Consider the following 14,993-nt stretch of genomic DNA (forward strand, 5'->3'; position numbering starts at 1 on the left):
TTTCCTTTCAGGTCTCACTATCAGTGCCACGAAGCAGAAAAAATAAGCCTTTAATGTACACGTTGAAGCACAGGCTTAAACATCCACCCTTTCTCTGCAAGTGAACATTTTGTTCCACTAGTACCTGCTGCAGTGTTGATGATGGAGGTGAGTGGAGGGAGTACAGCAAAGCTAACTGCTGCTATCTCCTGGCAAAGACAAGCACTGCAACAAGAGGAGCATGCTGTGTAGTACAGTATACGCTGTGGATGAAGCCATGCGAGAAAAGAGCTAATGAGGAGAGAACTGTTTTATATTTCAAGCTAAATTAACCAAATCAAATTCCAGGTGCAACTAAGATCCAATCTCCACTGTTTAACCTGGAGTATAGACACAGCTAATGTGAAACTGGATGATAAGGGTGGTCTTATTATTGCATTATCACAGATTAAAGAGTATACTTGGATACCAATATCTTTGTGATATACACTGATGAGCCACAACATTAAAAACTTGTTATTATTATCGCGTTGAGCAAAGAGAGATGTCACCTGGGGGAATCTGTGGTGTTTGGGACTGCCAGCAATAGGCTGTTGTGGGTTGGAGGGTGGGGCCTCCACCGATCAGCCTAGTTCATCATATATTAGATTGGGAGTCGACCTGGGAAGTTAGGAATCTAGATCCACATCATCTCCACTGCTTCTTGGTGGAGATATTTTCAGAGTCACCATAGCAGAGCAGAGGGAGGTCTCAGCCTCAGTGGAGGGCTTTTTGGAGAAATGTGGTTATTTGTTAAAATAATATCAATATTAATCCCAGAACCCAATTAGAACCATTCAGCATTGCATGATATGGAGTTGCTCTAATTATTATCACCTCATCGGTGATCAGTGTGTGCAAAATTCACGTATAAAAAAAAAATACATAAACAAGCAATTACTCCTCTTCTAGCAACAGCCAATGATTGCAACTGTTGATCATTTCTGCAAGTAACCATGTTTATTTCTACCTGAGAATATACCTAGTAATTCTTTTAATTATGTTATTTTTTTGCTTTTGATCAAAAAACATGAAATAATGACATTTGAAAAAACAAAACAAAAAAACAACAACAATTGCTAGTCTCCAAATACAGCTACAGTGTACCCCTGTGGTCATAAAGGTTCAGGAACAATACTCAGGTAGCCTGTTAGTGCTAATGCCACTCAGTATTAAGGGGTCCAAAGTGAGGCAAGAAAATATCCTCCGCACGATTACAGCACCAGCAGCCAGAACCGTTGATGTGAGGGAGGACGGCAGGATGATGCAAGGCTTTCATTCTGTCTTTGCCAAATTCTGATCCCACCATCTGAACGTGACAGCAGACTCATCAGATCAGGCAACGTGCTCAGTCTTTTGTCCAAGTTTTGGTGAGGCCATCCAAATTGTAGCCTCAGTGTCCTGTTCGTATCTGACTGAAGTGGCGCCCGGTGTGGTCTTCTGCTGCTGAGGCCCATCTGCTTCAAGGTTCAGCATGTCGTGCATTCTAAGAGGCTACATACCTTAGTTGTAGTGAGCAGTTATTTAAGTTTCTGTCCCCTTCTTATCAGTTAGAAGCAGTCTGACCTCTGGCATCAAGGAGGCATCAACCAGAGAACTGCTGCTCACTTAATATTTTCAGTTTTTCAGACCACACTCTGTAAACCTTAGAGCAGGGGTCCCCAATCCCAGTCCACGAGGGCCGGTGTCCCTGCAGGTTTTAGATCTCACCCTGGGTCAACACACCTGAATCACATGATTAGTTCATTACCAGGCCTCTGGAGAACTTCAAGACATGTTGAGGAGGTAATTTATCCATTTAAATCAGCTGTGATGGATCAAGGACGCATCTAAAACCTGCAGGGACACCGGCCCCCGTGGACTGGGATTGGGGACCCCTGCCCTAGAGATTCCTGAGAGTTATGCTAGTTTATCTTGATTTGATAGAATAAAAATGAGGATAAAGTAAAGTAATAATTTAGGGTTTTAAAACATCATAAATAAGCAAAAAATAAAAATAAAAAATCAAAGTAAAAGGTCTTAACTTTAAATTGCCTGTTATGTTCCATGAGCAGTTCAACAACACAGTAGTCGACAAATAAGTACAGATAAACGAAAGTATTCCTCATATTTTACGAGCTGAATAATTATAATTTTTACTCAAATTATTTGACTGACAGTTACACCTAACGAGCTGTGTCAGCACTGGCAGACCAAACACATTTAAACAAAGTTTAAGGAGTTAAAAGTCATTAATTTGAACAACAGAAGTTTGAAGAACGATAAGATTCGTCTGAAAGTCAATAATTCTCTCACCGCCCGAGGTCCCTGTGATTTGTGCAATAATTAATGTGCTGAACCCCTCAGATCCCTGATAGATAGAAAAACATTTGAAATGCGCAGGAAACCATATGCACAACCTGTCAAATACCCAAACTGCCTCCAGAAGTGTTAATAATAGATAATAACATCAAAGAGACTGAATATACAAATCCTTCCATGACAGAGAAATTACATTTTCATTAGATGAGCTGGAACGAAATTAATCACGCGGGCTCGTAAATATTTTTAAAATCTAACTGGGTGTTGTTGCTGAAATGTAGGCGATGTAAACGCTTAAATTAAGCTGTATGCCATTAAAGGGAAGTTTTAATATCAGAAAGACAAGGAAAGGGTGTCGTGTAACACGTTGTGTTTATTAAGTTCAGACACACACACATTAACAGTGTTTTTGCATGAATGTATAAAATGAATATAAAGAGAAATGCAGGGATGTTACAGGACTTCATTTCTTCTTGCCCGCTAAAGCTTCGGCGGCAGCGGCTGCTGCTGCCACAGCGTCCGCTTTCAACTTCTCCTCTCGCTGCTCCAGGAAGACTTTGTACTCATCAGCTGATAGACTGGAGAGGAGGATGAGGAAGAGAGAGAGAGAGAGAAAAGGAAGATTGGAGATGAGGACAGAGATACACCCTTATTTTTTAAACTTGACAGGAGAAATCTTTCAGCTATCTGCAACATTAACTCCAAACCCCTTTTTGTTTTCAGTCCCCTGAATGAAAGAGCACCGACTTCTCTCGGGGCTCACCACAATGCAGCAGTGTTCAGCAACCCATCCAGGGAAAATTTCATTGTACAAAAAGGCAGAGATACCGATTTCTTCACTGACAGTACTCCCAATAAATCAAAATGCACTGCAGCCACGAGACAAGTTAGGTTCTAAGCAAGGGGGAGAAACTGATTCTGGGAAAAATACAGCACTATTAGCTGAAGTAGAAATGGAAGCGGCAGAAGCAGATGATAGAGCCTGAATACTAAACTACGTTATAAAAAAAAATATACATGAAATGCTGTGCACGTCATAAATGATAAAGATCTTGAAGGATAAAAAGAAACGCAAAGCGAACAGGTTTGTGTCGCTTCGTCTAAAAGCAATCCAAAGCAACACGTACAAACTCATAACATCCCATTTTTTCTCTGATTTGGCACTATATACTACCTCTACAGTCACTATAAACGACACGCCGTGCTTCGGCATGCTGCGTTTGCAGTCAGTATATGGAAAAAAAAACACGTTTAGTCGTTTTATTCTAACAGAAACCTCTGCAGCCTTGGAATCAAACTTTCATCCCACACAGGAAACAAATCACTTCTCTCCAAAGGTCTACTAGTTATTTTGTGTTTTCAGGCTTGTTTGCGGAGCTTTTTAATGACCGTCCACACTTCTCTTTTTTCCCCCCGCAGCTGTGGGCAGCTCCTCCACCGCCTCTCTGAACTACATTGTGGGTGAGCCCATTAAGAGCACATTGGAAAATCAAGGGTTTCTGGTATGCATACTGACTTTGAGCATATTTTGCTTTCATAGTGTAATCATAATACACACTCAGAACCCAATTTGCAAGTTAACCCTTTAACACCTGGAGCAAAAACTGAGCGTTTTAACATGTTTCTCTTTGTACTGTAAACTGCCTCTTTTTTCACTCAAACATTTGGGTTTCACATTTTTCACTATGGAAACACCTTTGCGCTTAAAAATGAACTGCTACCGCCCTAACCATGTAGTTTACAGCAAGAAAATTCACTTTCTTTTAACATCGACTCTTTACTTCCATGAGGAAGAAGACAGCTTGGGTGGCACAACCCAATAACTGGTTGTGCCGCCCTTGGTAGCAAGAACTGCCATCAAGTGTTAGTGATGTCCTACAATGGGTCACTCTTCTTTCCGGAATTGTTTTAATTCAGCCACACTGTAGCGTCGTTGGGCACGGGCGGTGTGTTTAAGCTCATACTAAAGCACCTCAGTTGGATTTAAGTCCAGACTTTGGCTAGGCCCTAAGTCATTTTATGTTATTGCCATCCAGAGGTGGACTTGCTGATAATTTCCTGCTGTGTAACCGTGTAATGCCTGCACATTCTCCTTGAAGATTTTCTGCAGAATTCACATTTCTGGAATTTACAACAAGAATTCCAGGTCATGAAGCAGCAAAGCAGCCCCATACCATTACACTACGACCACCATGACTGTTGGTATGAAGTTCTTTTCGTGAACTCAGTTTTATGCCAAATGTAACAAATCTTCAAAGTTCAACTTTTGGGAAAGGAATAATTTCCCAAAAGTCGTTGGGATCATGAGGATGCTTTTTGGCAATGATAAGCCTTTGTGCTCTTTTTTGGTCAGCAGTGGTTTTCTCCTTGGACCTCTCCCATGGAAATCAAGTCTCTTCCTTATTGTTGAATCATGAACTCTGACCTTAACTGAGGCAATTTGGGACAACAGTTCTTTAGATGTTGTTCTGGGTTCTTTTGTGATCTCCTGGAGTAATTTTGGTAGGTCACTGCTCCTGTGAAGGTTCATAACTGTTCTGGGGTTTTTTCATTTGTGGATAATGGATCTCACACTGTGGTTCACTGGAGTATCAAGACCTTAGAAATGACTTTGTACCCCTTTCCAGACTGACAGGTGTCAAAGACTTTGCTTGAGTTTCTTTAAATTGTGACATGATATGTTTCTTTTTGAGATTTTTTAGCCTCCTTCACTTTGTCAGACAGGTTCTATTTAAGTGGTTTCTTTATTAAAAAAAATCTGGTAGTAATCAGTCCTGAGTGTGGCAGGTGAAAGTGAACCCAGCTCTCTAAAACAACAACAAATTGGTTAATCACAATTAACTAATGAGTTAGCAAAGAAGAAAGAAGTTGTTTTTTTCACACCAGGTTTAGATTTAGCAATCATCATTTAAAAAATGCATTTACTCAGGTTATCTTTGTCTGATATTAAAATTAGTTTGATGATCTGAAATATGTATTTGGGACAGATATGCAAAAACCTAAGAAACCAGAAAGGGGGCAAATACTTTTTCATCGTAGCAGCAGCCAAATCACGTCAGTCACAAACATTCAGAATAAAAGATCATAGTTCAGCACTGAATGCCAGGTGTGATGTGATACACTGGTTGTAGATATTGTATAACAGTGTTAAGTATTCAAATGATAACCCTGGAACCCTGCTCGATTTATAGTTTTTAACATTTTAGCATATTAGCAGGCTGTTTCTGCACATTTTTCTAATTTGTCTTAATGAAGTCTAATTGTGTAATGTGCAGCTGCATTAGCTCGATACTCATTATTAAAGGACTAGGGGCTTTTACAGGTCCGTGCAATGACTCACCTCGCACTGCAAGAAGGTCTCAGGTGTTGGGTTTCAGTATGTCTAATAGCCAATCAAAAGCACTCCAAAACAACCCTACGGTGGCTGTTTGGAGCCACTGCAAACAATGTTCACAATGTCTGCTGTCTCTGTGTGTCTGACAGAGTCAGTCTGGCATCCAGTGGCCACATTTACAGCATCCACAGACTCTATAAAATGATGTCCACCTTGACATTACCCACTGGTGTTTGAACACTGGTTTTGAAGCCTTGAGCTGAGCATCTTTGTTTTTAATGAGTCCAGACGTCAAACGTGAGGGATGAATCTAACTGAGAACCCGAGGAAACCGCAGACTCATCCAGCAGCAACCTGTCAATCACCAGGTAAGCGAGCGGCAGAGCACATTTCGCTTCATCGTCGGTTTTCCTCCACAATGGGACTTTAAATTTACATGGAGCATTAAATAAAAATTCAAACTCTTGATTAAAACGATAAATTTCTTGCATTAATGTACTAAGCTATAAAATCAAGTTTGGAGTATCCTGCGAGTTATTTTTTTAATCATCTCATAAACACAATTTTAACAAAATCAGAACCTCTCTCTGGGTTTATATCTTTAGCTGCATCTTTTCACAAATGTTGGGATGCAAACATGTGCGAACGTTGTCTGGTCTTAATGTAACTGCATATAATGTTGGACTTCATGTGTTCTGGGTGTTAGAAGGCAAACAAGCAGCTTAGAAGGAACTTTTTGTTCTCTGGGTTTTTGGAAAACAAAAAACAAACTGTATTAAGCCGTTAGGATTATGTTTAGAGTCTGCAAAAGTTACCGCTGATAGTGTTATGATGTGGAGTCTGAACCATGGAGGCTTCCATTAGTGACCTCTGTCCACATCTACTGCCAGCACTGAGCGCTGCTTCAGTTGTTTGAATCTCAGGAGTATGATGAGTGGCGGTCGACTAGAGAGGACTGATGAATATCTACCGTGATAAGTGAACGGATGCTGAGGCCGTTTTGTTAGAGTCTGAAAATGTAGCGACAAGAATGCACTTCCAATTGGAAGGAAAACCGTTTCATTGGGTCTTTGATTGTGTTATTGTAGCGGCTTGGTTTGTCTTACAAGACAGCATGATGTTGCTGAAATCCTGCTTAACTGCACATTTCTGCCTTTCTCTATACCCCCATATGTTACAATGTTTGACTGGCTGTTGGACTGTCGTGTTGGCTGCTGTTGTCTTTTATAACGTGGATGCTAACAAACCCCCCCCCCCCAAAAAAACCCCATCCTAATAAGTAATAGGGTTATTTTCTCATAGTCTGCTATGTAATCTAAATTAGTTTCTCCAAACAGATGAATCATTCCCTTCAGGTCATTAGAAAGACTGAAGGTTGAGCACGAGTTTAGCTCACTGGGTGAGTAGGCGACCACATGCCTCTTGGCCGGGTTTGAGTCCAGCCCTCGACCCTTTGCTGCATGTATCCCCTGCTCTTTCTCCCACCTTCCTTTGATCTTCACTGTCCAATAAAGGCAAAACTGTCTAAAAAAGTAAAGTTTAGAAGGAATGCAGACTTTTCTTCAATTCGGACACTGCGGTAAGGAAACATTTCCTACTTATAAAACAGTGTTTCCTGTTCTCTCCAGGTTGCAAACACCCGATTTCAGATTGCTGATTGCTTTTTCACTGCTGTCTCTTCAGCTTTTATACTGGGCCAAGGTCACAAACACACAACTGTCAGCCAACTGTTTTGGGAAAAGGCAATGTTATTTATTCATAAGTTAATGTGAGCTACAGATTGATTTAGTGCAGGGTGATGCACAGGTTGTATTACTCTGAAACAAAACCCAGCTTTCCATCTTTTCCATCTGTGTCCTCACAGTGTGACCAATGTCGCCTCACTGAGGGGGTCCTCGCACATCTTCCTTGGTTCTGCCTGACGTTATGCGAGTATTGAATAGAAATTTTCCAGTGTTTGTCATCCGCCTTGTCCAAAGACATTAAACCCAACAACATACTGGAAATTTCTGGATGCTCTGTAGAAACCTTTTAACTTTCATATCCAGATCGCTCTGCTTCTGTGAATGCTGGTTGCCAATAAACTGATTCTTTTCTTCTCCACCCACCTTTGCACACTGGAGATGTTATTTGTTATACAAATAGAAGAATTACCTGTGTGTAAACCAAATACTCAGGGTAGATTTAATAGGATGTGGGGGCCTGTTCTTGATATATTACCTCTCACAAGCAATGAGCTTTACTTATTTCTTAACCCAACAGTGTACGGAGTCCTTCTTATATATTTTGGTTATTTTCTGTTTTCATAATGTCAATACTCCGTATGTATTACCATCTGGCACACTCTTGTTTGTTCACTGCTCTGTGTCTGTTTACGGCAAAAATAAATAAATAAATGAAATGAAATGAAATGAAATGAAATAAGGATAAGGATATCAGTCTGATCCTGTCTGAAAAACCTAGATTTGGTGTTGTTGAAAAACTGCTGATCTTTTTAATTCCCTTCTACATTATCCTGCGTTCAGTTTGCCGTGCATCAGTGGGTTTGCACTGGATCCTAACAGGAGGAAGTTTGGAGGAATCTAGCAAGAAAGGATCAGTACTCTGGATGCATTTCACCCCACTATGTCAACAGCTTTTCTTCATATGTTTTCAGAAGTTTTTCACCTCACAGCAAACTGTGGGCAGTTGAATTCCCAGAACTGAAAAGCTCGGATGAAGACTTAAATTCCCCTGCCTGCTTTTCTCCATCTGGTACTCTCACTCTTGTTCAGCCTAACACTTGTTGGGATTCTTTCACTGCACTGAAACATTTGATTTGTGCTTCCCGATAGCTCAATAAAATGAGATTAGAAGTACACCAAGTACAGAATTGGTACTTACTTGTTGACAACCTTAATGCCCAGGGAGCGAGCTGAGCCGATGATGCTTTTCACAACCGTCTCAAGGGAGGCGTTCCTCATTTTGAAGCACTCGTCCTGAGCTTTCACCTGTGCGATTTCATACACTGCTCTGACGGACACCATCCCCGCCGTCTCGTGACCTTGACGCACACACAAAACAGAGGGCGAAGCATAAATAAAACAATATAAAATTCACTACATGTATCAAGAAAGGTTGAAGGAGGGCAAAGCGAGTTGGAAATCTGTGTGCACAGGTGAGTACGTCGGCGTTGCAGGAGTCAGCTGAAGGTAGCTTGAAGCATAAAACGTAAAAATCCATAATTCTCTTTCCCTAACACACCATGTTTGCCACTTCCCACCTCTGCCGCAGCGTTTCCCCATATGTCATGAATTTAACATCAATCGCAGCAAAGCTCAAATCCAAGTCCATGAAGAGACGTGTCCAAAACAGGATGCGCTCAGCAGGTGAAAACTTTAGTAAGAGCAGATACATGACTGAGGCAAGACCTCTCACCCGTCTTTCCAGCTCCTTTTGCAATTCCTGCCGCTTGTTTGAGGAAGTAAGACACCGTGGGCTGGCCGATCGTCAGGTCATACGTTCTGTCAGGCTGAGAGGGAAAAAGAGAGACACCCAATATTAACACCCATGAAACCCCTGAGAGTGTGAATACATGAGATTTTGCAGAATGTATAAATATTATTGTAACCAAGATTTTAACATCCTGATTTTGACCCTATATTCGGTATTGCTTTGTGCTTTAGGACAGCCAAAGTACATGGGACAGTGTTTAACAGAGATCATAATTATTATTTCCCCCAAATTAACACCAGTGTGTTTTCATCCCCCTGGAAAAAATAAAAATACTGGCACCAAAATCCTATGTCACCCCATTCTTGAGTTATCACATTCAGAAACTCTGAGATTCAAACTCGTCCAAGATTTTTAGTAGATACAGCTACAGTTAGGGCTGTTCGATATAACGATATATATCGGATGACGATATAAAAACGTCTATCGTTTCATTTTACGCTATCGTTTGTTTCGTGGTGTCGCAAAATAAACTGTTTACGGCAATATTTTTTCATGGTTTTGATGGTCACTGTAGTGGCTATATTAATTTTTTAAAGTTCTCTCTTTCTCTTATATTTTATATAACCACACTATGGACGCACAAGCGCCTGTTTTCATGTGTTGTCGTTAGCAACAACGACGGTAACAGCATCGCGTGTCTGCTTGTTTATGTTCCACATAAACCTTTCACAATAAAGCTCAAGATCCTGTTGAGACTTTTCAAAATAAACTGAATCACGTGAAAGAGCAGCCGTCAAGTGTTAGAAAATAAACCTTAGACTCAAACGTTAGAACAGGCTTTTCCCCGCAGCACGTCGTGTAATAAATACTCACAAAGAAAACGGCGGCTGTTACAACTTATGTCTAAAAATGTATCGTTTCATGCATCGGTTAAAACACTCGACTCCAGCTACATGAGGCGCAGCTGGAAACACTTCCCGCAAGTCGAGCTGCCCGAGATTCACAGAATTTACAGAAAATGTTCCATTTTTGTGATTTATATCGTTATCAGGACGATAGAATTCTTATATCGGGATATGAGATTTTGGTCATATCGCACAGCCCTAGCTACAGTATCAATTTGAAGCTCCTACATCACCTTGTTTTTGAATTATCACAAACTTGGATGTTGGCAGGGCGATGACATTAAAACACAGTACAGCCTTTAACAAGCCTAAATTCATGAAACGACTTCATGCAGCAAGAGAACTTTAACCATGATGTTATGGGATATGCACAGCCAAAGCCCACAGGCTCGGCCAAAAAGAGATTAAAGCTGCCCAGGACATGACTAACACGCGTCTACTGAGCGTCACTGAGGTCAGCAGAGACATTGTGAGTGAAATGGCACTTAAACAATCATTAATAGAAAGAGAGTTCTCTCCCAATCCAGAAAACAGCTGAGCAAATTGGGTTGTTTCAATGGCACAATGGTACAATGGAGGGTCATGACAGTTTCTGCTGTGACGTGTCAGGTACATTCACTGGTCAATTTATTAGGTACACCTTGTTAGTACCCGGTGGACCCGTTTAGCCTTCAGAACTGCCTTTATTCAGAATTTTGGTCCATATTGACATGATGTGAATCTTCTATCCCATGCCATGGTGACTATGGAGGCCATTTGAGTACAGTGAAGCCATTATCATGTTCATGACACCAGTTTGAGATGATTTGAATTTTGTGGCATGATGGGTTATCCTGCTGGAAGCAGCCATCAGAAGATTGGTGCACTGGTCATAAAGGGATGGACAGATGGTTAGAAACAATATTTAGGCAGGCTGTGGTGTTTGTTACTAATGGACCTAAAGTGGGGCATGGAAATATCACCCCAAACGTCTACAAGGCAGGACAGATCCACAATTTCATGTTGTTTGCACCGGCTTCTGACGCTTACATCTGAATGTTAAAGCAGAAATCGAGACTCGTCACATCACGGGCAACATTTTTTCTTCAATTCTCCAATTTTGGTGAGTCTTTGTGAACTGTAGTTTGTTTCCTGTTCTTAGCTGACAGGAGTGCCACCCAGTGAGGTCTGCTCATCTGCTTCGAGGTTCCACTTCTTGTGCATTCAGAGATGCTCTTCTGCATACCTTGGTTGAAATGATTGATTATTTGAGTTGCCTTCCTACCAACTAGAAGCAGCCTGTCCATTTTACTCTTGACTTCTAGCATCAACAAGGCATTTTTACCCAGACTGCTGCTTCTCACTGGGTATTTTCTCTTTTCAGACCATTATCTGTAAACCCTACAGACAGCAGTGTGAAAATCCCAGCAGAACGGTTTGTAAAACACTCACACAGCCTGTCGGGCAACAGCAACCATGCCACACAGAAAGTCACATAATTCACCTCTCTTCATTTTCTAATGCTCCGTTTGAACTTAAACGAGGTCATCTTGACCACGTCTATGTGCCTAAAGCACTGACTCGCTGCTCCCTGACTGATTAGATATTTATGTTAATGAGCAATTGAAAAGGTCTACCTGATAAAGTGGCCGGTGATTGTGACCTGACATCATCATTGTGAGGAGCAAGAAACTGGTTAAAAAAATTTATTTTCATGCACTGGACTGAGCATTTTCATGCAGAATAATAGGGGAGGTTTTTGAAGCGGCCTCCTGGGTTTTGCAAACATCACCGTCTAATTATTTTTTCAGAAAACGACTCTGTGAACCGAATGCGTGCTAATGCATGAGGAGCACAAATTAAATCTAATTGCAGCAGCTGAGCTAACATTCACAGCAGCTCGTCGAGTTCGAAAACTCTTTCCGACTCATTTTGAAATTAGATTTTGAGGTAAGACGTCAGAAGCAGCTCTACCTTCCAGCGTGACTCTTTAAAGTCTGCTCTGAAGCCGTCACCACGCATCACGAGAGCAACTCTGGCGGAGAATTACGACATTCGTCTAATTGGTTTGAACGAACAAACAGATTAACCTTCTTAACTCAGATAATTGAACATGGCGGATAATCTTCAAACACAGTCTTGAGTCATTTGGTTTCCCTGTACTGCTGAGTTTGCTGAAAGTCTTAACGCAGCAATATAAAAACATAGCTTGGTCCTACTTCTCACAAGATTAGGACTTTTCTGGAAATTCAACTTAAGGCCCATTAAATTGCAAAAAGTTAAAAAGCTTTTATTATCACATGAGTAAAGCAAAGATAATCGCATATTAGTCGATCTTCTTCGGGGTCTGGAGGCAGTGCGCTTCATGTTTTAAGGGCAAATTAATTCACAGTATTAATCCTACCCTGTGGATTTGAAGAATTTACATTTTCTTTATTCCACTGTGAGAACCTTTATTTCAAATAAGATGTTTTCAAGGTTATGATGTCAATTACTGCACCGATCAACAAGGCAGCTTATTATTTTGTCTTTTTCTGTTATGGAAAAAATTTATGCCATAACCTGCTGGTTCACTGTGAACCTTTTAATGCCTCAGCTGCATTAGAATAAAAGTAGGACAGCAACCTCCTTGCAACTAGGAAGAAAAATTTTATGTTTTTTCACATCCAGCCACCGATTGCAAGTAGCTGCCGTGACCAACTAGTTACCCAGAGCTCGAGCATGTAACACCCTCAACCTTGAAAGTGGCTGACCACTTTCAATCACAAGACAAGCGCACAGGTCACCTGATAGGACGGAACCTCAATCTCACTTTGTATTTCTGCTCATCTCTGAATTAGGGTTTCATATTCTGCATTGTTAGACTTTAGCTTTCTGGTATTTCTATATCTTGTTTATTGCCTTACACAAGTTCCTTTTGGAGTTATTTCATGCCTTCATTTGCAGAAATCTTTAGGTTTACTTAGTAAAAGCCCTTTAGTTTTCCCATTCTGTTCCTCTAGTCTTTGTATTTTTGTCTCCCCTGTTCCTCGTTCAGTTGTGTCTTGTTTAATTTTGGTAATTGTTGTTCTCTTTATCTTGTGTTCCGTTTACGTCCCTCAGTCTTGTCGTTTCTACAGTTTTCAGCCGTGGCTTCCACCTGTTATCGCTCCTCTTCATCATCTCTGTCTCCCTCTGTTCGGTGTCGCATCGTCTGCATTATCTGTGCGTTCCCAGCTTCTGTATCATTCAGAGTGCTGTCTAATTTGTAAACACATTGCCAGCACACTGTGATCAATCTGTGTCAGTCTGCAACAATGTGCACGACTTGCGTTTGGGGACTTGATTCAAAGAGTTGCCGATTGGTCATATTTCCGCATATAAGCCGGAGTGCTGAGCGCCTGTGTCATTAAATCGCAGACCTGCAGGGTCTGTGATGCAGTTTCTGAGGCTGGTGAATTTCTATGTATGCAGATGGCAACACATTTGCAATTTTTAACAATTTATCACAGTTAATCACCGCATGAAATTGCCAGTTTGACCCAATTCAGGCACAAACCAATCTTGTGGGGGTTTTATCGCAGTCTTCGAGAGTGGTTGCATCTGGTTTTCGAGGCAACCATTTCAAAGGCGAAATGATCGCAAGCTGGTCACAATAAACTTTGTTGCGTCAAGTGCAGTGTTAAACTCTCAGGAGAACTGTGATGCTGGATGCAGCTGTAATAAAAACTTTGTATGAAGTTGCTGCCTTGTGTGAAGAATGCAAGTTTATATTTTAAGAAAATGTTCTATTAGAATTTTCCCATAAATCGGGCTGCATTAGTTATGTCTTCAGCTTAAGCGCCGCTGTTCTGCAGCCTTTCGGATTATCGTAAATTAATCTGACTTCAGTCACAGGCTACTTTTCATTTGTGCGACCTGCATGAACCAACGCAGTAAAAACACATTGTGTGAGGACAAGCTTTTGATGATGATGATTAACAGACTGGTATTCCGATAGATTAGATTTCCACTCTTACACTACAAAGTCAATATCCACTGTGTTCGTACTGTGCCGACACATTCTGATACTGTATCTCACCCACGGACTTTCAACATGCGGACTGGAGCGAGACTGAATCACTGACCTTCCGATTAAATGACTCAACTCAACAACATCTGCCGTCTCATTACTAAGCAGTCGGATTCTCCAACTTTCTCCTTCACACCTTTTTAACTTGATGAAGTTTTCCATCAACGGCAGAGGAAAAGTGATTAGAAGAAGACATAGGAGGGGATTATTTGGACTATTCCACTGCAGCCTTAATGAAAATGACCCTACTTCTCACTTGCTTTATGATCTCGGCAAAAATTTCCCTGGCGAGTTTATGGTCTCAGGTGTAGTTTCAAGTCTTTTTTTAGTGCAGTTAAGATGTACGGTTGTAATTTATGATCTCTACCATAATCACAATGCAGCCACAATTTAGGGCAGGGTTACCTTGGGATTGACAAGTTGCTCCCGTATGAGTCCCTTAGTTGTTTATGTACACATCCAGCAGATACAAAGCGTATTTATTGATTTGGAGACATCTTTCAGGCCATTTGAGGAATTGGGAGTCTTTTTTAGCTCTAGTTTAGCTCCACCAGCTCCTCCGGGGGAGTAGCTGACTCTTCATCCACTAAATGCTCCACTATGTTCAGCTGATAGTTGCTAACAGTGACAGTCTGCTGCTGTTCGGTGCTGGGCATCTACTGTTCAGTGGATTTTTCTGAGCTGTTTCACTGAACATCCGCCTACTGTGGCATGAAAATAACACAGATGAGCTGAATCAGAACAGAAAAGGCCACTGACCAAAACAAAGAGCAGAGGGGAGTGCAGTGTCGGGTGATATTTCTGTGTTTATTTATCATTTTCCACAGCTTTAACATCCCTTGTGCCACTTCATCTGCTTTTTACATGAACTAGACTCACTTAACTTTGAAGTAACCTAAGCCATCTGCATGAGGCGTTTCCATTTTTCTGTCTACTATGTGCGTGTTCAGCCGAGTGCTGCTGCACATCT

The 14,993-nt window shown here is 41.1% G+C and overlaps 1 protein-coding gene across 1 annotated transcript in view; it reads right to left on the bottom strand.

Annotated features, from left to right (window-relative positions):
- Window positions 1-2,674: 2,674 nt before the first annotated feature.
- Window positions 2,675-14,993, bottom strand: part of mrpl11 (mitochondrial ribosomal protein L11) — a 62,705-nt gene continuing 50,386 nt past the window's right edge. Inside the window, exons 4-6 of the mRNA XM_085432178.1 lie at window positions 9,071-9,164; window positions 8,537-8,696; window positions 2,675-2,897 (exon numbers count right to left, since the gene is read on the bottom strand). Of these exons, the coding sequence (XP_085288304.1) occupies window positions 2,783-2,897; window positions 8,537-8,696; window positions 9,071-9,164 (369 nt within the window). The 3' untranslated portion in view covers window positions 2,675-2,782. The remainder of the gene's footprint in view (window positions 2,898-8,536; window positions 8,697-9,070; window positions 9,165-14,993) is intronic.

This window comes from Copadichromis virginalis, linkage group LG2 (genome assembly GCF_057382275.1).
Source record: "Copadichromis virginalis isolate Kocher_CV1m ecotype Utaka linkage group LG2, C_Virginalis_male_GT1.1, whole genome shotgun sequence".
Classification (NCBI taxonomy): domain Eukaryota; kingdom Metazoa; phylum Chordata; class Actinopteri; order Cichliformes; family Cichlidae; genus Copadichromis; species Copadichromis virginalis.